Source organism: Canis lupus, chromosome 6 (assembly GCF_003254725.2).
Source record: "Canis lupus dingo isolate Sandy chromosome 6, ASM325472v2, whole genome shotgun sequence".
NCBI classification, from domain to species: Eukaryota; Metazoa; Chordata; class Mammalia; order Carnivora; family Canidae; genus Canis; species Canis lupus.
Genome location: NC_064248.1, coordinates 56,094,463 through 56,120,353, shown reverse-complemented (window position 1 = coordinate 56,120,353; position 25,891 = coordinate 56,094,463). Strand labels below are relative to the sequence as shown.

The 25,891-nt window shown below is 35.0% G+C and overlaps 1 protein-coding gene across 11 annotated transcripts in view; it reads right to left on the bottom strand.

Moving 5' to 3' along the window:
- The window catches only part of EVI5 (ecotropic viral integration site 5), a 194,883-nt gene that overhangs the window by 134,115 nt on the left and 34,877 nt on the right, over positions 1-25,891 (bottom strand). For 9 of the 11 annotated variants that reach the window (XM_035718027.2, XM_035718024.2, XM_035718022.2 and 6 more), the window contains one exon: positions 13,643-13,872. In XM_035718027.2, coding sequence (XP_035573920.1) covers positions 13,643-13,872 — 230 coding nt within the window. The other 2 variants (XM_035718023.2, XM_035718026.2) reach the window with 2 other exon arrangements.

The following is a 25,891-nucleotide window of genomic DNA, read 5'->3' as shown; positions in this document are numbered from 1 at the left end:
CTCTCATTCAGAATAGAAGGAAAGATAAAGAACTTCCAAGATAGGCAGAAACTGAAAGAATATGTGACCACCAAGCCAGCTTTGCAAGAAATACTAAGGGGGATTCTATAATAGAAAGAGGAAGTGCAAGGGAACAATCCACTAAAACAGGGACTGAATAGGTATCATGATGACACTAAATTCATCTTTCAATAGTAACTCTGAACGTGAATGGGCTTAATGACCCCATCAAAAGGTGCAGGATTTCAGACTGGATAAAAAAGCAAGACCCATTTATTTGCTGTCTACAAGAGACTCATTTTAGACATAAGGACACCTACAGTCTGAAAATAAAAGGTTGGAGAACCATTTACCATTCAAATGGCCCTCAAAAGAAAGCAGGGGTAGCCATCCTTATATCAGATAAACTAAAGTTTATCCCAAAGACTGTAGTAAGAGATGAAGAGGGGACACTATATCATACTTAAAGGATCTATCCAACAAAAGGACCTAACAATCGTCAATATTTATGCCCTGAATGTGGGAGCTGCCAAGTATATCAATCAATTAATAACCAAAGTTAAGACATACTTAGATAATAATAATACACTTATACTTGGTGGCTTGAATGTAGCGTTTTCTATAATCGACAGATCTTCTAAGCACAACATCTGGAAAGAAACAAGAGCTTTAAATGATACACTCTGGACCAGATGGATTTCACAGATATTTACAGAACTTTACATCCAAACGCAAACTGAATACACATTCTTCTCAAGTGCACATGGAACTTTCTCCAGAATAGACCACATAATGGGTCACAAATCAGGTCTTAACCGATACCAAAAGATTGGGATCATCCCCTGCATATTTTCAGACCATAATCTTTGAAATTAGAACCAAATCACAAGAAGAAGTTTGGAAGAATTTCAAACACGTGGAGGTTAAGGACCATCCTGCTAAAAGATGAAAGGGTCAACCAGGAAATTAGAGAAGAATTAAAAAGATTCATGGAAACTAATGAGAATGAAGATATAACCTTTCAAAATCTTTGGGATACAGCAAAAGCAGTCTTGAGAGGGAAACACATCACAATACAAGCATCCATCCAAAAACTGGAAAGAACTCAAATACAAAAGCTAACTTTGCACCTAAAGGAGCTGGAGGAAAAACAGCAAATAGATCCTACACCCAGCAGAAGAAGAGAGTTAATAAAGATTCGAGCAGAACCCAATGAAATAGAGACCTGAAGAACTGTGAAACAGATTAACAAAACCAGGAGTTGGTTCTTTGAAAGAATTAATAAAATAGACAAACCATTAGCCAGCCTTATTTAAAAGAACAGAGAAAAGACTCAAATTAATAAAATCATGAATGAGAAAGGAGAGATCACCACCAATACCAAGGAAATACAAATAATCTTAAAAACTTATTATGAGCAGCTTTATGCCAATAAATTAGACAATCTAGAAGAAATGGGCGCATTTCTGGAAAACCACAAACTACTAAAACTGGAACAGGAAGAAATAGAAAACCTGAACAGAGGACAGTGAAATAACATACACAAATATACAGAAGTATAAGAAAAAACGTATAAATGAAGTATTCCAAATAAAGATACATTATTTAAAATACTGTCCCTGACATACAGAAATGACTCAAATGGACAACAGCTATGAATATAAAAGTTAAAATTATTAAAACTCCTTGAAGAAACAGGAAAAATCCTTTACAACCTTGGAGGAAACAAATGTGTTCATGGGACACAAGAAAACACTAACCATAAAAAAAAATTGATGAAAAAATAAAGTAGACTTAATCAAACTTAAAAACTTTGCTCTTCAAAAGAGAAAATGAAAAGGTAATTGATAGATTAAGAAAAAAGTGTTCTCAACATATGTATCTAACAAAAGATCAGTATCCAGAATATACAAAAAATCTTAAAATCAAAAGTTAATACAGTTTTTTAATGAGTAAGACCTAAAATTGACATTTTACAAAAGAAGATCAAGTGGCCAATAAGAAATCAAAAAACATTGAACAACTTTAGTCATCAGAGAAATGTAAGCTAAAATCACACTATGTATGTATTAGAATGGCTAAATTTTAAAGATTGACCATAACAACTGTTGCCCAGGATGGCAGCAATTTTAACTGTCATATATTGATGGTCATACTTCAACCACTTTGAAGGACTAAATACATTTTCATATGACCCAGCAAGAGAAACGAATTCCTATGTCCTCAGAAAGACTTGAAGAAAGTTCATAGAAGCTTTATTCATAATAGTTAAAACCCAAAACAACCCAAATATCCAGAAAAAATAAATGATCAAATTGTGATACATTTCATTCACTGCAATACTACTCAGCAATAAAAAGAAAAAAAAACTAAAAAAATGAAGAAAAAAGAAAGTAACAAACTGCTGATACACATAATAACATAGATGAATCTTACAAATGTTAGGTTGAGTGAAAGAAGCCAGATGCAAAAAAGCATATACTACATGATTCCACTTATATGAAGTTCAAGAACAAGATAGTATAGAAGAAAATATAAGAGTAAATCCTCATGACTCTAGATTAGGTAAAGCCTTCTTAATATGACACCAAAAGTATTGAATAAGTAATACACAAACACACACAAATTGAACTCATCAAAACTAAAAATGTTTCATACCTTACTAGATCCATCAAGAAAGTGAAAAGAAAACCCACAGAATAGGAAAAAAAATTGCAACTCAGAAGACTTTTATCTAGAATATATAAGAAATTCTTATGACTCACTGAAAAGACAAACAAGCCAATTAAAAAATGGTCAAATAATCAGAATAAACATTTTTCAAAATGTTTACATTTTACAAATGGCCAATAAGCATATGAAAAGTTGTTCAACATCACTAATCATTTGGGAAATGCAAACCAAAACCTTAATAGGCACCAGTTCACAACCACTAGGATGGCTATAATCAAAAAGACCTAATAACAAGTGTTGGTGAAGAAATGTAGACATAGGAACTCTTAGGCACCAGTTTTAGGAATGTAAAATGGTAAAAACCATTTTGGAAAACAGTATGGTAATTCTTCAAATGATTAAACAAAGAATTATCATGTGAACACCAATTCTACTCCTAAGTATACAATCAAGAGAAATGAAAATCTATGCCCAAGAAGGGAGGGGAAGTGACTGCTAATGGACACGCAATTTCCTGTGGTGACAGTGCACAAAAGTTACATAACACATGTTAGCGGCAGCATTATTCACATTAGCCAAAAAGTGGAAACAATGCAAATGTCCATTAATTGTTAAATAGATTTTTAAAAAAAACCACACTGGTATAGCCATACAATGAAGTATTACTCATTCATGAAAAGGGATGGAAGTATTGGTACATGCTACAAGGACAAACCCTGAGAACATTATGTAACGTGAAAGAAGTCACAAAAGGAAACACTGTATGACTCTACAGATATAAAATATCTAGAACTCAGAAAGTAGATTAGTTTTTGCTGAGAAATGGAGCAGAAGTGAGAGGAGCAAGAAGGAATGGAATATTAACTGCTTATGGACATGTGCTTTCTTGTGGTGATGGTTATACAGCTCTGGATATGTGAAAAAAAACAGAGTTGTATGTATACTTTAGATTGGTGAATTGCATGTATGTGAATAATATCTCAAAAAGTGTTATATAAAAAAAGAACAGGTAAAATATATCAATGGCAATAAAAATCAAAATAAGTTTCAGAGGAGTGAGGATGCTAGAAAGGGAATGAGGGAATTTTCTGGGATGACAGAAATTTTCTAACATGAGAGAAATCATCTATGTGTTAATGGACGGTTTACACACAAATGTGTCAAAACTCAAACTAAAGAACTGAGCATTTCTCTGATTGCAAATTATACACCAACTTTATAAAAATTTACAGAAAATACTATCTATGGGGGCAACCCGGTGGCTCAGCGGTTTAGCGCTGTCTTCAGCGTGATCCTGGAGACCTGGGATCAAGTCCCACATCAGGCTCCCTGCAAGGAGACTGCTTCTCCCTCTGCCTGTGTCTCTGCCTCTCTCTCTCTCCTCTCTGTGTTTCTCATGAATAATAAAATCTTTAAAAAAAAAAAAAAAAGAAAGAAAGGAAAAAATACTATCTATGGTTAATGACTCTGGGAGTAGTGACAATTAGGGGAGAATCTACTGCTTTTCTATTCCTGAAAGCCCTTTCAGGAAGGCTAGTTTGTTTCTTTTTATTGCTGAGTAGTTTAAGCCCTTTAAAACTTTTTTTTAAATGACTATTACTTTGTAAAGGACTGTTTTTTATATATTAAATATATGTATTTTGTTTTGCTGTTGTTGTTTTTTAAAGATTATATTTATTTTAGAGACAGAGAGAGAGAGAGCACAAATAGGAGGGGCATAGGGGTAGGAAGAGAGAAAATCCCAAGAAGACTCCATGCTTAGCATAGAGCTCAATGCAGGGTTCAATCCCAGGACCCCGAGTTTAGGGCCTGGGCTGAAACTAAGAACCGGACTCTTAACCAAATGCACCACCCAAGTGCCCTTAAATGTATCTATTTTGTAAAGAAAGGAAAATATGAACATTATTCCATTTTTTCCTTTTCAAATTCATTGGTCACTCTAGCAAATTTCAGACTTTTCTAAAGGTGAACTTCAGAATTTTTTTTCAATGCTATAGGTATAATGAAGAAGTCTTTTGTTAGAGAGTTGGAACATTTTCCAGAAAGTAATACTTGAACTGATACTGTCAAGACTCTCCCCATTGAGCTACTAAATCATGGTACACAGAAAAAGAATTTACACATTCATAAAGAAAATGTAGACTTGGGGAGCCTGGGTGGCTCAGTTGGTTAGGTGTCTGCCTTTGGCACAGGTCATGATCTTAGGGTCCTGGGATCAAGCCCAGTATCCGGCTCCCTGCTGAGCAGGGAGTCTACTTCTCCCCCTCTCTCTGCCTCCTCCCCCTCCTGCTCATTCATTCTCTCTCTCTCTCTCTCTCTCTCTCTCAAATAAACACATACAATCTTTGGGGAAAAAGGAAAGAAAGAAAGAAAGAAAATGTACTTTACAGAATATGTAGTTAGAATCATGTATTCTTATTCCTCTTTGCTAAATACAGTAATGAAACAACTCAGGAAGACTCCTAAAAGGTTGCCACCTAGTTGTAATATAATTAAAATATTCTGACATGGTAGTAGAAAGTACATACTATCTGAAAATGTCAACAATTTCCAAAGACTTGAGGCTAGTTGGGATGCCAGAACTAGTTGAGCTTTAGCCCAAGTTGTGATCCCGGGTCCAGGGATCAAGTCCCACATCAGGCTCCCTGTGAGGAGCCTGCTTCTTCCTCTGCCTGTGTCTCTGCCTCTCTCTGTGTGTCTCTCATGAATAAATAAATAAAATCTTAAAAAAAAAAAAAAGTCTTGAGACTAGCAACTGGAAAAATGGTAATACAGCATTACTCACAGATCTGTGTACTGCTGAGAAGTCTATTCAAAACGTACTTATTTCCTTTTTTGCAATGCATGTGGGTTCACTGCCTTGCACAGATTTATTGCAGAAAAAGAAAGTACCTTTCTATCCCATCACAATTTCCTTATGACTAATATAAGAAGAAATTTAACAGATTCAAGGAAAAGAATACTGACCCAGCAGGAATATTGTATATGCTACAATCAAAGGCATTCTCCACAGGTTTGTGTGGCCTCCTGGCCATTTTTTATCTTCCACTATTATACAGTAATTCATAAGCCCAAATTTATTCATCCTCCCAGAATGCTGCCAGACTAAAACATCAAAGGTTGGATGTTTATTTATTGGAGAATACATAATCCTCAGCCTAAGTAAGCAACTCCAAGTTTTTGCTCTAAGGGCAGCATTTACAATTCTATAACCCCACATTAACTGAGATGGGAGTGCGAGAAAGCTAATTTTCAGTTGGACTACACTTTAAGTGAATCTTCATTTGGCTGCTCCAGAAGCTTAGAAGACTCAGGAGAGAAAAAGAACTTCCATTTCCCTGATGGACAGAACTAGTGACTAAACTGAGAACAAGCGAATACGCCAACAGAAAGTAGTTTCAATTTTATCTTATTAGGAAGATTACCTTCACCATAATTTTGCTACCATAATTATTCTCACCAAAGGGTCACCTATTTAAGGAAAACAGTAGAGGGTGTACTTCATGATGGGCATATGAGAAAAAAAGAGTAGCTTGATAAACATCAAAGAAAAAGCCTCTCACAATAATACCATCATTGAAAAATATAATGGAGGAGAAGGAAAACAATGGGTTCTCTTTTGGGTATCTAGAGTATGAAGTACTTGGGGGACATCAATGTAGGTAAGACGCACGGCAATGTAAAAGAACCTTAGAAAAGAAGTGAAGCCTACAAATAGAAACCTGGCAATTATCATAGTCCCCCCTCCCCCCGCCCCCTTATCCACAGCTTCACTTTCTGCAGTTTCAGTCACCCACAATCAAATGTGGTCCATTAACAGGTGATTCTCCTTCTGACTTATAAACAGAAGATCAACAGTGGCCTAATGCTATGTCACAATGCCTACGTCACTTACCTCACTTCATCTCATCAAGGTAGACATCTCACATCACCACAAGAGAAGAGTACGTTAAGGTATTTTGAAAGAGACCTCATTCACACAACTTTTATTACACTGTATTGTTGTAATTGTTCTATTATAGTATTAGTTGTTGTTACTAATCTCTTACTGTGCCCAATTTATAAATTAAACTTTATCATAGCTATGTATGTATAGAAAAAACAGTACATATACAGAGTTTGGTACTATCCACAAATTCAACCAAGCACTGGCATTCTTGGAATGTATGCTCCACAGACAATGGGGAACTACTCTATTTATGATATCCTATTTTACTCAGCATAATGCTTTCCTATGGATATCAGAACTAAAAGATCAGGATACACAGCAACAGGTCATCATGCCGTTTAGAAATGTGTAAACTGTTAAGATAATTTACAAAGAGATAAGGAAAGATCCAAGAAAAGCTAATGTAAAAAATTACTACATAAACTAAATTCACTGGCACTTGGTTCAGGGGGATCAACTTTCCAAACACTGTTTAAGTATCTCTCGTAATGTTACATCAAAGAAACAGGATATGAATGTACTAGAGAAAGAATAGCAAGTAGCAAGTTAAAAGAAAGGCAAATCAGTAGCAACAAAATATCTGGCTGATTCACAGAGGAAGCACACCTTTTCTCATCAACACCATCAAGCACAAATTCAAGTCTCAAAGCAACAGAAACAAAAAGGGGAGAATTAAGAGAAAACCCAACAAATTAGCACAGGAAACAATTCAGAGACAACTTACAGTGGGATACCTACACATGACAGGGATGGCTCCAGTTCTGAAAGCATGAGGGTTTTCTTTTGCTTCTGTTTAAGATGGGGTCTCAAAGAAGGCAAACACAGGAGACTCCCACCTCCCTCCCAAATATCCTGATCATAAACTGATGGTTTGGGGATTACTTTTATACAGACATTCCAGACAGACAAGCAAAGCAGACTTCTTACATTTCTTAATTTTAAAACAATAGGAACATAAGTTTAATAAATTCTTTAAATTATATTATCAAATTCCTCAGAAATCAGTTGATAAAATTCAACATAATCCTCAATAAAAAGAAAAAAAATAAAGAGTTTATGTGAAGATCTTAAAGGCCTCTTATACAATTGAAATTACATGAATTTTTAACAGAGATATTTGAAAAGATCTGTTTTTACTTCCTTAATAGTCATGGTTGTGTTATAGAGAGTATCCTCAGGAAAACAAGGTAATGCTTTAGTAGTAAAATTATAAAGATAAGATGAAAGTTAGATCATCTAGATTAGCACTGTACAACAGAAATATACTGCAAGCCCTTTATATCAGTTTAAGTGTTTAGAAGCCACATATAAAGTAAAAAAAAAAATTAATGTAATTAATTTTAATAATTTTTACCAAATATAGTCAAAATATCATTTTACCATGTAATAAAAAATTTAATTGAGATATTCTTTTTTCAAATCAACTCTTCAAAAATCTGGTATACATTTTACTCTTACAGCATATAAAAATTCAGACCAGCCACATTTTAGGCATTCAATTTGCCACGTCTGGCTTGTGGCTAACATACTGGACAGGGTGAATTCAGATGTTGGTAAGATAAAGATATGTAAGTTAAGGTTTCAAGGATTCTTGTTTACTACATTTAAAAATACATAAAATACATTTACTTTAGTTTAAAAGAACCCTTATTCATTTCCTTATTCTCATATCTCATCTCCAAAAATCTGTTAAAAAGTAAATGTTTATTCCAAATAGTCGAATATAAAAGGAAACAAATATGGTTGCATTGCCGAACTTTTGAACCACACAAATAATGGCTGACCCATTAAAAATTTAAATCAGCAACATTCCCTCCTTAATTAAAATGCACTGCTATCACACTTGAACCTTACCTTCCTAAATTCATCTCTGCCAAAGCCTTTGTATTTTTAAAATGAAAAACACATTTAACACATTAGAAAAAAATAGCTGTCCCATTTCAACTTTAAGGCTATCAATTATTAACTTTCATCAAACAGATCTTTGATATTTCTTCACATTTCTTCACATCTTTCTGGGATTGCCACATGCACTGATTTTTTTAAAAGTCATAATTGCAGTAAAACTATAAGTAGGAAAAACTATATAAAAATTTGGTACTTTCGGACGCCTGGGTGGCTCAGCGGTTGAGCGTCTGCTTTCAGCTCAGGGCATTTCCGGGATTAAGACCCACATGGGGCTTTCTGCATGGAGCCTGCTTCTCCCTCTGCCTATGTGCCTGCTTCTCCCTCTGCCTATGTCTCTGCCTCTCTCTCTCTCTCTCTCTCTCATGAATTAAAAAAAAAAAAAAAAAAAAAGTTGGTATTTTCATGTTTCTTAAATCATTTTCTAATATATAGCCATTTTTATACTTTCTGAATTAAAGAGAGTTAAGTAACATAACCAGAGACTCATCTATATTTGGAGAAGAGAACAAAAAATCCTAAATAAAAGCATATCCATAAATCCCTTATTTTAAGTAGTAGTTACATCTCATAATTTTTACTTTAGTTATGTAACTTGCATATCTACATTATATACCCCAGAAGTGGTCAAAGAAAATTTAAGTTATTATTCTTATAATTTTTCCATGGGTTTAATAGGTTAGCAGGATAGTAGGGCAGAACAGGGAGAGGAGAGCTAGACCTACTGTTTGCCATTTTACTTGTTAGAGTCAGAGATGTGTTTTTCCAGCAAGACTATTATGTAGATCACTCCCTAATAGACATTTTAAGGTATTCCCACTCTATTTCTTTTCCATTTGCTGCAAGTCTGATTTATCCTGAATAGGGGTTGATTACTGGTCCTAAAATGAAGAAGTGTGGAACAAAGATGTACTTAACCTGCAGCATGAGATGAAAATGAAATGAGAAACAAATAAAACTTTGTTGTTACAATTTTTTAAAAAGTAAATGGTGTAAATACGCCAATTAAAAGGCAAGGATCATTAGTCTGTATTTTAAAAAGCAAGACCCAACTATATGCTGCCTGGCTGACAAAGATTAAAAAAAAAAAAAAAGGATGGAAAAATATATAAAATTTTAACACTATTCAAAAGAAAGCTACAATAACTATACGAGATAAAGTAGATTTCTTTTTTAAGATTTATTTTAATTTTTAGAGAGAGACTGTGTGTACACATGAGTGTGGGTGGAGAGAGAGACAGACTTAAGCAGACTTCCTGCTGAGCCAGGGCAGGGCTCAATCTCACTACCCGAAGATCACAACCTGAGCCAAAACCAAGACTCAGATGCTCAACTGACGGCAACACCCAGGTGCCCCCAGGATAAAGTCGATTTCTAAGCAAACAATATTACTAGGACTAGAGAAGACATTTCACAAGAGGGCATAACAAACTCAAATGATTATATACTCAAAAACACAACTTTAAACTACATGAAACAAAGCCTACAAAGAATTTAAACAGAAATAATCAAATCCACAATTATGGTTGGAGGTTTCAATAGTCTTCTGTCACTATCCAATATCACAAGTAAACAGGAAACCAGCAAAGATACAGTAGACTTAATATTATCAAATAAATTTAATTGATTAATGTTTACAGAATACTCGAAACAACAGCTGAATATACCTTCTTCTCAAATTCACATAAAATATTTACCAAAATAAGATCACATTCAGGATCATAAAACAAGTCTCAACAAGTTTAAATGGCTATTGCTAAAGGAGGGCTTAAAAAGAAATATACAGCACCAAACATTTATATTAGAAAAGACAATAAAAGGACACAAACATTACATACAAATGTCAAAAGAAAAAAAAAAACAAACCACAAGACAACTATAGATCAATATCCACTCTGAACATAAATGCAAAAATCCCAAATACAATTTTAGCAGATCTAATCCAACAATATTTTATAAAGACAATATATCATGACCAAGTGAGTTTATCCCAGAATGCAGAGTTGATTTAACATTCAGAAATCAATGTAATTCACCATATTAAACAATAAGAGGAACACCACATGATCATCTCAATAAATGCAGAAAAAGCATTTGACAAAATCCAAAATCTATTTCTTTTAAACTCTAAGCAAACAAGGAAGAGAAAGGAACTTCCTCAATCTGATAAAAGCCATCTACAAAAACCTCGTTAACATATCTGATGCTTTATCCCAAGATGAGGAAAACAAGAATGTACGTCCACCACTTATATTCAAATTTGCTAGAGGTGCTGGCCAGTTGTGATAAAGCAAGAAAAAGAAAATAAAGGCACCCATATTGAAAAGAAAGAAATTCAAAGTGCTTTATTCAAGATGACATGCTCATCTACATAAAAAATCTCATGGAATCTAAAAACAACAAATATATAAACCTACCAGAACAAGTTTAGCAAGGCTAAAGGATACATAAGGCAATACAATTCCAATCAAAATCTCAGCAAGTATTTTTGTGGAAATTAACAACTTGAGGTAAAATTCATATGGTAATGCTAAGTTCCAAAAACAGTCAAAATGGGTGAACTAAGTTGGAGGATTAACATGATCTGATTTCAAGACATAGTATAAAGTCACAGTAATCAAGATAGAACTGTACTGGCATTAAGATAGAAAACAGATCAATGGAACATAGTTAAGTCTAGAAATAAGCCTATACATACAATAACAACTAATTTTTTACCAAAGTGCAAAAGTACTTAAGAAAGAATAGCCTTTTCAACAAATGGTACAGGAACTATTAAACATGCATATTCAAAGTATAGATACTTTGAATCCATATACTTTGCTCCATAAACAAAACTAACTCAAAATAGATCAGATCTAAACATAAAGCTATTAGAACTTCTGTAAGAAAATACAGGAGTCAAGCCGTGTGACCTTGAGTCATCAAAAGCACAATCTGGGGGCAGGCCCAGTGACACAGCGGTTTGGCGCCGCCTGCAGCCTGGGGTGTGATCCTGGAGACCCAGAATCAAGTCCGACATCGGGCTCCCTGCATGGAGCCTGCTTCTCCCTCTCCCTGTGTCTCTGCCTCTGTGTGTGTGTGTGTGTGTGTGTGTGTGTATGAATAAATAAAATCTTTAAAAAAAAAAAAAGCACAATCTATAAAAGAACCATTTTAAAATGGACTTCATCAAAATTTAAAACATATGTTCTTCAAAAGATACTATTAAGAGAATGATAAGCCACAGACTGGTAAAAAATATTTTAAAACCATATAGCTGATAAAGAACTCATATTCCAAATATACAAAGAACTCCTAAAATACAATGATAAGAAAGCAAATAACCTAATTTTTAAGGGGCAAAAAATTTCAAATTTCTTTTATCGAAGATACTTCAATGGCAAATCAGTACATAAAAAGATTCTCAACACCATTAGGAAATGCAAAGTAAAACAATACTGTTAGAATGGCTAAAACTAAAGACTAACCAAGTATTAGCAAGGATGCAGATGAACTGAAAATTTCATAGTGATGGTGGGAATGTGAAAAAGTATAGGCCCTTTTGAAACAGTCTGACAGCTAAATATGCATCTATCATATAAACCAGCCATTCCAATCCTTGGTATCCGCCCAGGAGAAATGTAGCATACATCTATGTATACTAAGGCTTGTACACACAAATAAATAATATTCACAGCATTTCATAACAAAAAGTGAATAAATTATGATATATCCATAATAGAATACTACTAAGCAATTAAAAATGAACTATTCATACACACTACAACATGGATGAATCTCAAAATAATTATGCTGAGTAAAATACTCCATGTAAAGAAAAGTACTTATTATATTATTCCAGATTTCTATAAAATTCTAGAAAATGCAAACTAATCTACAGTAACTGAAAGCAGATCAATAGCTGCCTAGGGATGGGAAGGGGGATAATATGTTCATTTTCTGGACTTTCGTGATTATTTCAGAAATATATATACGTATGTCAAAACCTATCAAACTGCACACCTTAATTATATGTACTCTATTATGTCAATTATATACAAAAAAAAGTTACTAAAAGTTATCTCTCTTGTTACCCTTAAAGCCAGTGGTAGTATATATCTTGACTGAACATAAAAAGGAAGTCTTCCAATAATTCTTTTGTAGCTAATGCCCAAAAAGAGCTTCTGATAATAATAATGTGAAAGGGTTTATAGGGTCCAGAGTATACATTCCTAACAACTATTCTATTTCATTCCCATTAAGAGAAAAGGGCATTTTGCCTTCCATGAATAAACTGAATGAAGAGATTTCCCACTCTAAACCATAAATCAGATATCTAAATTAAATTACTTTATAAATTAACCAAAGGGGACTAGAGTTTAAATTAAAAATGGCAGTTTTAGGGGCACCTGGGTGGCTCAATTGGTTAAGCATCTGCCTTCAGCTCAGATCATGATCCCAGAGACCTAGGATTGAGCCCTGCTTTCGCATCAGGCTCCCTGCTCAGTGAGGGGTCTGCTTCTTCCTCTCTGTCCTTCCCCACCCTCCCACTGCTCATGCTCACTCTCTTTCTCTCTCTCTCAAATAAATAAATAAAATTTAAAAAAAAAGAAAAGAAAAAATGGTAGTTTCTTTGCCTTAAAAAAAAGAATCCTAAAATTCAGGAACTTAGGGAATTTGCTATATTAAGAAAACAAATCTCTAAAGCAGGGATCCCTGGGTGGCACAGAGGTTTGGCGCCTGCCTTTGGCCCAGGGCGCGATCCTGGAGACCCGGGATCGAATCCCACATCAGGCTCCCGGTGCATGGAGCCTGCTTCTCCCTCTGCCTGTGTCTCTGCCTCTCTCTCTCTCTCTCTCTGTGTGACTCATAAATAAATAAAAAGAAAAAAAATTTTTTTTTAAATCTAAAGCAATCTGAGCCAGGAGAAAATTTTAGTACAACTTTAGTTTTAAGACCAACTCTTCCAAAAAGGACTTGAATACTCTTGTTAAATAATTTTGATAAACAAGGAGCCAAACACTAGAAAATAAATATTCATAGTATGGGTAAACTTATATATACATATATACATAAATGAATGATTGAGCTCGTATAACTGCAAAGAAAGAAAAGCCAAGCAACCTCACTCACCTGTTTTGTTCCTCCAGTTTAGCCAGGAGTTCTAAGTCGTCTGGACTCAACTGTGAAGGGGAAGATGGAGAAAGGGCTGGCGTGGATAGTGTGGTAGATGAGGATGTAGTGTGTAATGAAGCAGATGGACTTGCCACCTGACTGGCCATCTGACTGACTGTATGTGATACTGTGTTCTTCACCCATGAGAGAGTAGAACTCAGCTTTTCTGCAACCTTGTCTGTCGCCACCTACAAATAAAAATGAAAGTTGAATATATTTTAGTTTTATTGCATTTATTACCAAGAAGGTAAGAAGTTTTACCTAATAAGTTAAGTTATACCTAATAACCACCATCACAATATTTTCTTTGAGGTTATAAAGGTAAAACCTACTTTAGCAACAATTGTCCTAACATCCAGCTTTTGGAAAATATTTCAGTTCTGCAACATGAACAAACTAGAACAGTGTTTTCCAAACTACATGCTAAAGTTCTTCAGAGAGTAATAAAATCAATATGACAGGTAATGCCAGCACCTTTTAAAAATGAAAAAGAAAATATCAATGTAAATATATACTGTTCTTCTTATGAAATTGTCTATATGAACATATATTCTTATGAAATTGTTGGTTTAGTTACATATATGTATTACAACTACGTACTACACGTACATACATTTTTTAGCATACTGAGTTGGAATATAAATGTATTCTGTAATGAAAAACATTTGAAAGCCAAGTAATTAAAACATGTCCAATGGGTGATGAAGACCCAGAAATGCTGTAACATAACTAATAATTCAACAAAAACTAGGGTTGCTTAGCATAAATTAAAATGTAATAAGACCCATGATACCTGTCTTCAAATGGCTAAAGAGTATTTTTATAGAAGAGGGACTTTTTCTAGAAGAACAAAATTATGACAAATGATTAAGTGAGTAGAGTGGGAGAGATGCAAGGCACAATTTTCACATAGTTTGAACAATTCAGAAATAAAATGGGATGCTTAGAAAGAATAGACATCCCCATCAATGGCTATAACAAAGCAGTTATTTTAACAGCCAAATGTCAGAAGTTGAAGATAACTTTCTGTTTGACGTAGGTAACCAAAATTTAAAAAGCCCTTAAGATCCCTCCGGTTGCTAAGATTCTGATATCCATATATTCAGCATAAATCATGCCCATCTCCTAAGCAGATATGTATACAAATTCAGCTGAAAAACAAAATATATATAAATAATATTCAAACATGGCATTATCACTTCACTAATGAAAAACAATATACATAATAGCCATATTTGAATATCTATATAAAACTAAACATTCTTAATGATATGTTTATAAAATAAGGTATTAATAGGCTTTTTAAGGGCCTACATTTTCTAAAAACTATCATAAAAAGAGCTTCTTTTTTTTTTAAGGTTTTTATTTATTTATTCATGAGAGACAGGGAGAGGCAGAGACACAGTCAGAGGGAGAAGCAGGCTCCATGCAGGGAGCCCGACATGGGACTCGATGATCCCGAGACCCCAGCATCACACCCTGGGTGTGAAGACAGGCATTAAAACCGCTGAGCCACACAGGGATCCCCATAAAAAGAGCTTCTTGATTGTGAAGTACTATATAAAAGCTAATAACTATGAAGCACTTTTATGTGCTTTGAGAAGATCTTAAATTCTGTATCATAGGTAAATGGCTAAAACACTGTGAATTATTTTCGGAATCAGCAAAGTCTCAGCTAATCTTAGTTATATATAGCAATTCATGCACACAGAAATTACAACACCAAGACATACAATCCCACTGAAACTATTTTAGCAAACACTATTCTCATGGTTTGCCCAAAGCCTTTTTTGTCACCTCAAAACATAGATGACTCTCTCTCTATCCCCCTGCCCTATTTCTTCCATCTCAACCCAGCAGAATATTTTGATGTAAGGAAAGGATAAAATGGAAAAGGGATTCTAAGGTCATATTTGAGCAACTCAATATGAGACTGGAACTTCTAAGACAAAAATGTGATTACAAGTGTTGAAAGGGACAGAAGTTTTTTTAACCTTAGAACACCTTAGAACACCTCTTATCTTTAGTAACTCATTTTAGAACTTACTTCTCTTAGAAACAGTATTATAGGTGGTATAAGGGGACCCACACTGTTGAGGGAAGAATCTCCAAGAAAGACAAGTCGGATACAGTGTGGAACCCAAGGAAAAGAAGTATGGGGCAGATCACTTAGGCTTCCAGGCAAAAGAAGGCCTCGCCAATGCACAGAGCAGCAGCATACCTCCTCAGGGCAAAAAGCCTGACTGACAGGAACCAAAGGATAATTTAGCCAGAACTTCCTTTAAATAGTAGGAGTCATGGTATACCACAAAATAGCCTATTGTGATTTGTTATCCTATTGATCTTCTCTACATAATTACAACTACAAATTCATTTGTGAAGATGGCACTAATTTGCATCACAGTAAACAGAAAGCCTAATGTAAATCACAGTAAACACAGTAATCACAGTAAATAGAAAACCTAATGTAAAATTTACAGAAAACTGTTACCCTTATTAATACTAACCATTAATTTCAAATATACTTACAAACTTTCAAAAATTAAGACTTCACATTTCCATTACATAAAAGTTCTCTACTAGAGTTAACTGTAGGAAAAGCAAAAGATTCCTATTTGCTTATTTTTCATTTATTAAAACAAATAAACTTTTCATACCCCTTCTGCACACTGTAGCAACAGGCTTCCATTTAAAGAGTTTGAAATAACCAAGAGCACAATCCTGACATCCTTAATCTTTGCTGAAATTCAACTGATACGAGATTCAATCTAGATCTAATGAAGGCTCATTATCTCATCTTTAAATGTTAAATACTTAAATATAACTGGAGTATTTAATTGCAGTTGCATTTTAATAAAGTTTAATACTCTTGGTTCTAAAAATCCCATAGGACTGATTCATTTTTCAATATCATCATGTTCTATTTTTCCTTTAACTCTACAGTACTTTTCCAAATCTCCACCCTGTCACCTCTAAATCTCCTTCCCTCATCCTATGGTAAACTGAGGTCATGAAGACATAGTAAATCTGACAATGCCATTACATCACAAAGTTCCTGTCTACCTCATAGAGAGGTTATGCATTTATTTTTAAATATTGAACATACTTTGAAAAGGTTAAAACCATCATTAAAAATGCTTAGTAATCAGGCACAAATGACACATATTGTAGGACTTCATTTTTATAAAATGTCCATAACAGGCAAATCTAGAGATTGAAAGTAGATCAGTGACTTCAAGGGGATAAGGGATGACTGCCAATGTGCATGGGATTTCTTTCTGGAGTGACAAAAATGTTCTGGGATTGGATTGTGCTGATGGCTACACAACCTTGTGAATGTACTAAATGCCACTGAACTTTAAGTGAGTGGATTTATGGTATGTGAATTATTATCTCAATTTTAAAAGGGCTTAGTTAATCTCAGAAAACTACATAATCTATGATTACAGAATCTATGATTCCAACCATACAAAAAAGGCAAAACAATGGAAACAGTAAAAAGATCCATAGTTGCTAGGGGCTGGAGTAAGGGAGAGATGGACAGGCAGAGCACATAGATTCTTAGGGCAGTAAAAACACTGTATGATACCACCTGATGGACACAGATTCTTACACATTTGACCAAATCCATCCAATACACAACACTAAGAGCGAACTCTAATGTAAACTAGTGGATTTGGGGTAATTATGATGTGTCAATGTAGGTACGTCAATTGTAACACATGTACCATGCAGATGGGGAATACTGAAAAAGGGGGAAGCGAAGTATGTTGGAGGACAAGGGAGTATATGGGAAATCTCTGTACTCTCCACTCAATCTTGCTGTGAGTCTAAAACTGTTCTAAAAAAGTAAAATCTTAATAATAGAGTTTAGTAGGATTCTCAGATATTACTACAAGATTTTAATAGGATCTCCCATGAAAAACGATCATGGTTCTTCTACTGTTCTGTATTTTACTATAAGGATGCTCTTTACTCCCAAAAATGACTATTTTATTCTTTTAAAATTTATTTTTATTTTAATTCCAGTGTAACTAACATACAGAGTTATATTAGTTTCAGGTGCACAATATAGAGATTTAGTAATTGGGCATATTAGTGCTTATCAAAATAATTGTACTTTTAATCCCCTTTGTCTATTTCACCCACCCTCCAGCCACTTCCCCTCTGGTAACTATCAGTTCCCTATAGTTAAGAGTCTGTTTTTGGGGGCGCCTGGCTGGTTCATTTGGTACAGCACACAATGCTCAATCTCAGGGTCATAATTTCAAGCCCCACATTGGGCATGGAGCACTATTTAAAAAACAAACAAACAAAACAAGGTCTGTTTTTTGGTTTTTCTCTACTTTATCCATTCATTTATCAATAGACACTTGGGCTGTTTCCATAATTTGGCTATTGTAAATAATGCTGCAATCAACATAAGAGTGCAAATATCCTTTTCAGTTAGTTTTTCATATTCTTTGAGTAATATGCACTAATACCCATTATGATATGGGAATTCGATTTTTAATTTTTTTTAGGAACCTCCATACTGTTTCCATAGTGGCTTGCATTCCCATCCATGTTGCAAGAGGGTTCCTTTTTCTCTACATCCTTGCCAACACTTGTTTCTTGTGTTTTTGATGTTAGCCATTCTCATAGGTATGGAGTGAAATCTCATTGTGGTTTTGATTTGCATTTCCCTGATGAGGAGTGATATTGAGCATCTTTCACTTTGTTGGCCATCTGTATGTCTTCCTTGGAGAAATGTTATTCATGTCTTCTGCTCATTTTTAATTGTATTGTTATTTAGGTGCTAAGTTGTGTAAGTTCTTTATACATTTTAGATACTAACCCTTTATTGGATGTCATTTGCAAATACCTTCTCCCAGTCAGTTGTCTTTTAGTTTCGTTGACTGGTTCCTTTGCAGTATACAAGTTTATGCTTTTCTTTCTTTTTTTTTTTTTTAAAGATTTTATTTATTTATTCATGATAGTCACACAGAGAGAGACAGAGAGGCAGAGACACAGGCAGAGGGAGAAGCAGGCTCCATGCAGGGAGCCCGATGTGGGATTCGATCCCAGGTCTCCAGGATCGCGCCCCGGGCCAAAGGCAGGCGCCAAACCGCTGCGCCACCCAGGGATCCCAAGTTTATGCTTTTAAATAGTCCCAATAGTTTATTTTTGCCTTTGGGAGGGCTTTATATTTTGCTTTAGTTTCTCTTGCCTCAGGAGACATATCTAAAAAAATACTGCTATGGCCAATGTCAGAGAAATTACTGCCTGAGCTCTCTTCTAGGATTTTTATGGTTTCAGGTCTCACATTTAGATCCTTAATTCTATTTTTGTCTACAGTATAAGAAAGTGGTCCAGTTTGATTCTTTTACATATAGCTGTCCAGTTTTCCCAACACTATGTGCTAAAGAGATGTCTTTTTCTCATAACATATTCTTGTCTCCTTTGTCAAGAACTGATTGACCACAAAATCATAGGTTTATTTCTGGGCTCTCATGTGTCTCAAACTTTGTGCCAATACCAAACTGTTTTGATTACTGTACCTATGTAGTATATCTGGAAATCTAGGGCTGTGACACCTCCAGCTTTTTCTTTTCCAAGATTGTTGTGGCTATTTGGGGTCTTCTATGGTTCCAAATTTTAAGATTATTTATTCTAGTTCTGTGAAAAGTGCTATTGGTATCTTGATAGAAATTGCACTATATCTGTAGATTCTTTGGGTAACACGGGCATGTATCAGTATCTTCCAATTCAGGACTATGGAATGTCTTTCCATTTGTTTATGTCATCTTCAATTTTTTTCATTGACGTTTTATAGTTCTCAGAGTATAGATCTTTCATCTCCTTGGTTAAATTTATTCCTAATATTTACTATTATTGGTACCATTGTAAATGGGATTGTTTTCTTAATTTCTCTTTCAAGCTTTGCTATTCATGTATAGTAATGCAAAGGATTTCTGAATATTGATCGTGTATCCTGCAACCTTACTGAATTCATTTAATAGTTCTAGTAGCTTTTTTTGGTGGAGTCTTTAGGGTTTTATATATATAGTATCATGTCATTTGCAAAGAGTGACAGTTTGACTTCTTCCTTACAGATTTGAATGTCTTTTATTCCTTTTTTCTTGTCTGATGCTGCAGCTAGGGTTTCCAGTACTATGCTGACTAAAAGTGATGAGAGTGGGGGTGCCTGACTGCCTCAGTTGGGAAAGCAGGCAACTCTGTCTCAGGGTTGTGAGTTCCAGCCCCACATTGGGTCTGTTCATTTTCTATTTCTTCCTGATTCAGTTTTGGGAGGCTGTATGTTTCTAGAAATGTATCCATTTTTTCTAGGTTGTCCAATATGTTGGCATATAATTTTTCATAATATTCTGTTATAATTCTGTTTCTGTGGTATTAGTTATTTCTCCTCTTTCATTTCTGATGCCTTTTTTTCTTTTTTGATGAGTCTACCTAAAGGTTTATTAATTTTGTTGATCTTTTCAAAGAACAAGCTCCTGGTTTCACTGATCTGTTCTACTAGTCCTGGTTGGTTTTTGTTTTGTTTTGTTTTATGCATTCCATTACCCTGTGTCTTTTGACATTAAGTCCATTTACATTCAGAGTACTTACTGATAGGTATGTACTTATTGCCATTTTGTTACTTGCTTTTCATGTTTTTAGTAGTTCTTTGTTCCTTTCTTCCTTTGCTCTATACTCTCATAATTTGTTGGCTTTCTTTAGTGATATACTTGAGTTCCTTTCTTTTCTTTTTTTATACCTATTACTGGTTTTTAATTTGTGGTTACCATTCAGTTTGTATATAAGGATTTCTGCATATAGCAGTCTATATCTTCTCTCCATCCCTGAATCCCCATCCATGTTCTAGATACATGGTGTCATACTTTACATCCTTTTGTGAATCCCTTGATTGATTTTTACAGATATACTTATTTTTACTTCTTTTGTGCTTCCTACTTTTCTTACTCTTATTTATGGTCTTTCCTTTCCACTCAAAGAATGTTCCCCTTTAACATTTTTTGTAGAGCTAGGTTGGTGGTCAGGAACTCCCTTAGCTCTTGTTCCTATCTGGCTAGGAACTCTTGATCTCTCCTATTCTGAATGATAGCCTTGCTGAATAGAATATATTCTTGGCAGCAGATTTTCTCCTTTCAGCACTTTGAATACATCATGCCACTTCTATCTGAGCTGCAAAGTTTTTCCTGAAAACTCTGCGGATAGTATTATGGCCTTTCCCTTGTATGTAAATGTTTTATTTCTTTTTGCTACTTTTAAAACTCTCTTAATCACTATTTTTTGCCATTTTAATTACTATGTATCTTGGTATGACCTCCTTGGGTTAACTTTTGACTGCCTCAACCAATAATATATAACAAAAATGGCTACCGAGACTCACTTTTGGAACCCAGCCACCATGTTGTTGAAAAACCTAAACTAGCCCACATAAGGACCACACAGAAAGGTCAAATATAGACATTCTGGCTAACAGCCCAGCTGAGGTCCCAGCATCAACCGCTGGACAGGAATGAAGAATCAACTCCAGCCTCTAAGTCTTCCCAGCTTCTCTGCTGCACAGGCATTTTGAAGGAGAGACAAGCCTTTCTCCTAATGCTCTGTCCAAATTCCTGACCCAGAGAATCCACGGACACAGTGAAGCAATTATCTTAAGCCACAGAGTTTTATGGTGGTTTGTTATACAGCTATCGTAACTGGAACAGTATATTATCTCACATAATTATTTAACAATACTTAAAATTAACTGAAACCAGGAAACTAAAGTATAAATTATTAGTAAAGACAGCATTCTGAAATTGTTTTCGAGGGGATCGAGGGCTCACATAGTGGAGAAAGACCATCTTTTTATATACTTGTAGTGTGATATAAGTAGATACAAGGACAGTACACTAAAATAAAATCAGTAGACATTAGAACCAGAAAATTACATTAATGCTTCAGAGGCCTGAGAGAATAGAATTTAAGTCAGTTAGGAAAATTTATCCTTGATTTGTGGCTCAGAGTCAAATGTATTTAAACCACATCATTACTTTTCCACTGCTATTAAAATGGCATTTTGATTAGCATGCTAAAGTAATGCCAAGAAATAAGAATTTCAAGGAAGTCCTTTCCTTTAACAAGTAGGCTATTTTCTTAAAGTTAAGAATTTGGGGTTTATTTTTTAAAGATTTTATTTATTTATACATAAGAGACCGAGAGAGACAGACAGGCAGGCAGGCAGGCAGAGGGAGAAGCAGACTCCTTGCAGGGAGCCCAATATGGACTTGATCCCCGGACCTATGATCTGGAATCACTCCCTGAGCTGAAGGCAGACACTCAGCCACTGAGCCCCCCAGGTGCCCCAAGAATCTTGTTTTTTTGAGTGATACAGGATATAAGTAATTTGAAGACTTTATTATAAATAGTTATATTTTCATTGAGACTAAATTAGAAACATTTCAGTACAGATATACAAGAGCTTAGTTCAATGGCAAAGCAGTTTGTAATTAAATTTACACTTTACAAACTATGTCACAACTATAAAAAGAAATGAAGCACTGACATATTCCATAACATGGATAATATTGAAAACATTATGCTAAGTCAAAGAGTCACGAAATACTACATATGATTCCACTTGTAAGAAATGTCCAGAATAGGCATTATCTATAGACAGAAAACTGATTAGTGATTGCTTAGGACTTCAGGGAGAGGAGGGTCAGGGAGCTAAAGGGTTCAAGGTTTCTTTTTAAGGTAATGAAAATGTTCTAAGATTGACTCTGATGATGGTTGCACATATCTGGACAAATTAAAAACCACTGATTTGTACACTTTAGATGGGTAAATTGTATAGTACATGAATTATATATGTAGGAAGCTGTTTTTAAAATTCTAGGTTTGGGGCAGCCCGGGTGGCTCAGCGGTTTAGCACAGCCTTCTGCCCAGGATATGATCCTGGAGACCCAGGATCGAGTCCCACGTCATGCTCCCTGCATGGAGCCTGCTTCTCCCTCTGCCTGTGTCTCTGCCTCTCTCTTTCTCTCTCTCTGTGTCTCTCATGAATAAATACATAAAATCTTTAAAAAAAAAATAGGTATGAATGAATTTCTTCGTAAAATAACAGAGGATATTATGATGCAGGGAATGCTTGACAGCCCTCCTCATCTCTAATCAAGTTTTTATTTTTGAACATTCCCACTTTAAAACACTCTGACCTGCTCCATTCTGAACTGGCTGCTATTTATACCTGGTGCTCAACTACCACCTGGGGATCTCCCTTCACTAGGATCCAGGTTTTTCCTTCACCTCTCTTTGGGTTGGATAATGTTTCCTAAATCCCATGTCTATCTTCCTTTTTCTTGATACGTTCTCTCATTTTGGCGGGTTACCTCTTTTCATAGCTACCTAAAAGGTAAATATAAGACACTGCCTATGTGAAAATACCTTTATTCCACTGTAACACTTGAAAGTTCAGCTGCATTATAAACCACATTAGAAATAATTTGGCCTCAGATTTTTGAAGACCATTGCCCTCAGTTGTCTTTTATCTTCCATTACTTTTCTTGAAAAGTCTGAAGCCACTCTAATTATGTTAATTATCCTATTTCCTTTCACCTCTGGGAACTTCATCTTCTCTTTGATCCTTAATTGCTAAAATTTGCGATGAAATGCCTTGATGCCAGTATTTTATTTAGCACTTTGATGGGCTCTTTTAACTTAGAAAACTCATGTCCTTCAGTTCTGAGAAGTTTTCCTGATTTATTTCTTTGATGATATACTCCCTAAATTTCCTCTTTCTTAAATTCTTATTATTCAACTATTGTATGCCTTGAACTGGCTTTCTGATTTTACCTTTCTTCCCAATTTAACTGCTACTTTCCACAAGTTCTCATCTCACACAGCCTCACTTGATATTGTTACAAAGCATGACTCAGTGGTTGAACACTGGGCTATGACATTAGAGACCTGGGTTCAACCCCAGGTCCTCTGCTTACTGCTGATATTAAGCTTCAGCTTCTTATTTGTAAAACAGATAATACTCAGCACTCAATAAATGCAGCTATTTTCCTACTATCATTTTTTCTTCTCTCTCTTCCCAAGGCTTTTATGACAACCTGTTCTTAGGGCTTTCCTTCTACTTCTCAGGAATTTTCTTTGTTGGATCCTTTCTATGCTTTATCAAATGTTGTCCCCCATAAATCTATCTTTGGTCACTTATTTTTATTCTAGGCTGGATCAAATACAAACTCCATACCCAGGTTCTAATCATCTTTACCACTTAACTAGCTGTGTGACTTTAAGCAATTTACTTAACCAATTGACACCTCAATCCCTCATCTGAAAAGAAGTGGATTAATAAGTATATCAATGCCTGGGTGGCTCAGTTAGTTAACCGTCTGCCTTCTGCTCAGGTCATGATCCCAGGGTCCTGGAATCAAGCACGGGATCTGGCTCCCCGCTCCGCTCAGAGGAGAGTGGGCTTCTCCCTCTCTCTCTGCTCCTCTCCCTGACTTGTGCTCTCTCATGTTCCTGCACTCATTCACTCGCTTTCTCTCTTTTTCATGAACAAATAAAATATTTGTTTAAATAAATAAGCATATCAATCCCCTATGCTTTGCATGAAAATTAAATGTTTTGTGACACTCAGAACACTTCTTGGCATAGTAAGCACTCAAATGTTTGTCATTATTACTACATTACTCTCTCTACTGCTTCTACTACTACTACTACTATGATTACTATTAAAAAGGCCCACCCAGGTGCTCCCAACAGATCTCCTAAGCTTTTTCAGAGATGTAAACTAATCACACATTTCAAAACTATATTTGGAATCTTGCTTGTTTTTTGTCCTCATCTTTAACAGTTTACAAAGAATTATCTTCCTCCACCTCCTCCAGACTTCTGCTGTTATTGATGGTCTCATAATCAGTAAAGTTACAAACTATGTTAGTCACCCGTGTTTTCTTTTGGGGGGACAGGGGAGGGCAGCAAAGCAAGGTTTTTTGAACGATAGTAAAGTGATAATACAAAACTCCTGAAGAGGAAAGGGACTCGAGAGGGTTGCTCTCACCCTTTATTTTCTTATATACAAATACAGCTGTATAACTACCAAAGGAAAAAAAAAATCAAATTAAACTAAACTTTGTGACAAGTATCCTTCCTACAGAGGTAATTTCTTAAAGACTTTCACTCATAACTTAAGCATGAAAGATGCCTGAATACTTACTAGCATAATGAGCTGTATTCTGGGATTGCCAAGAAAAATATACTGCCAAAACTGAAAGGAACAGGTGTTCATTTGCAAGTATTTTAGCACCTGCTATTTCTGAGGTCTGATACTATTTAAAACACCTAACTATCCCTACAAAGAAAATTAAAGGTATAGAAAAAAAAAAAAACTTCTAAAGGAAAGGAATAGAAGTAATGGTTTTTAAGGAATGTTTACAAAACATAACTCTCAAAAGCTCTAGGTGATATAATACATGAATAATGTGTCAAACTATTAGATGAAAAAATTGAAGAACACACTGAAATGCAAGCTAAAGTCACAGATTTTGCTTCATCCAATTAAATCTTAATTTCCAGAGGTATACAACCAATTTATTCAGCTTTTCTACATATAAATTAGTACAGCCCTTTATAGTTTATAAAATAGTTCCACACAGTTGATCCTTAAAGCAGATTCGAGAAGATAGTCCTGTGTTACTCATTTGACACGTATTTATTAAGAACCTACTCTAAAAGAGTACTTTATTGGGTATTGAATACATATGAATATATAGTCATAAAATAGACATGTTCTTTCCCCTCATGGAGCTAGTTAAGAAGTAAAAGACTGAACAAATGTGGAGAAAGATATATGACTTAAAGGCAACAAACAATAACTTAATTTGATAGACTGGTTAAAGACTGTCTTTCCCAAGAGGCAATGTTCAACTTAAGATTTAGAAGATGGGCAAGAAGCAGCCAGCTGCGCAAAGATCTAGGCAAAAAAACAGAGTTAGGGAGACGACATGTATAAAGGCCCTGAGGAATTTAAAAGCTTAGTGGGTTAGAGAAGGTCTGTCTATCCCATACAAATATGAGGTAGACCACAAATGCAAATATTAGTTATTTTAAATTTTCTAGGAGCTATACTTTAAGAACAAAAGAAAGTGAAATTGTATCTTTTAACCCAAATATATCCAAAACATTATTTTTGACAGATTTTAATGA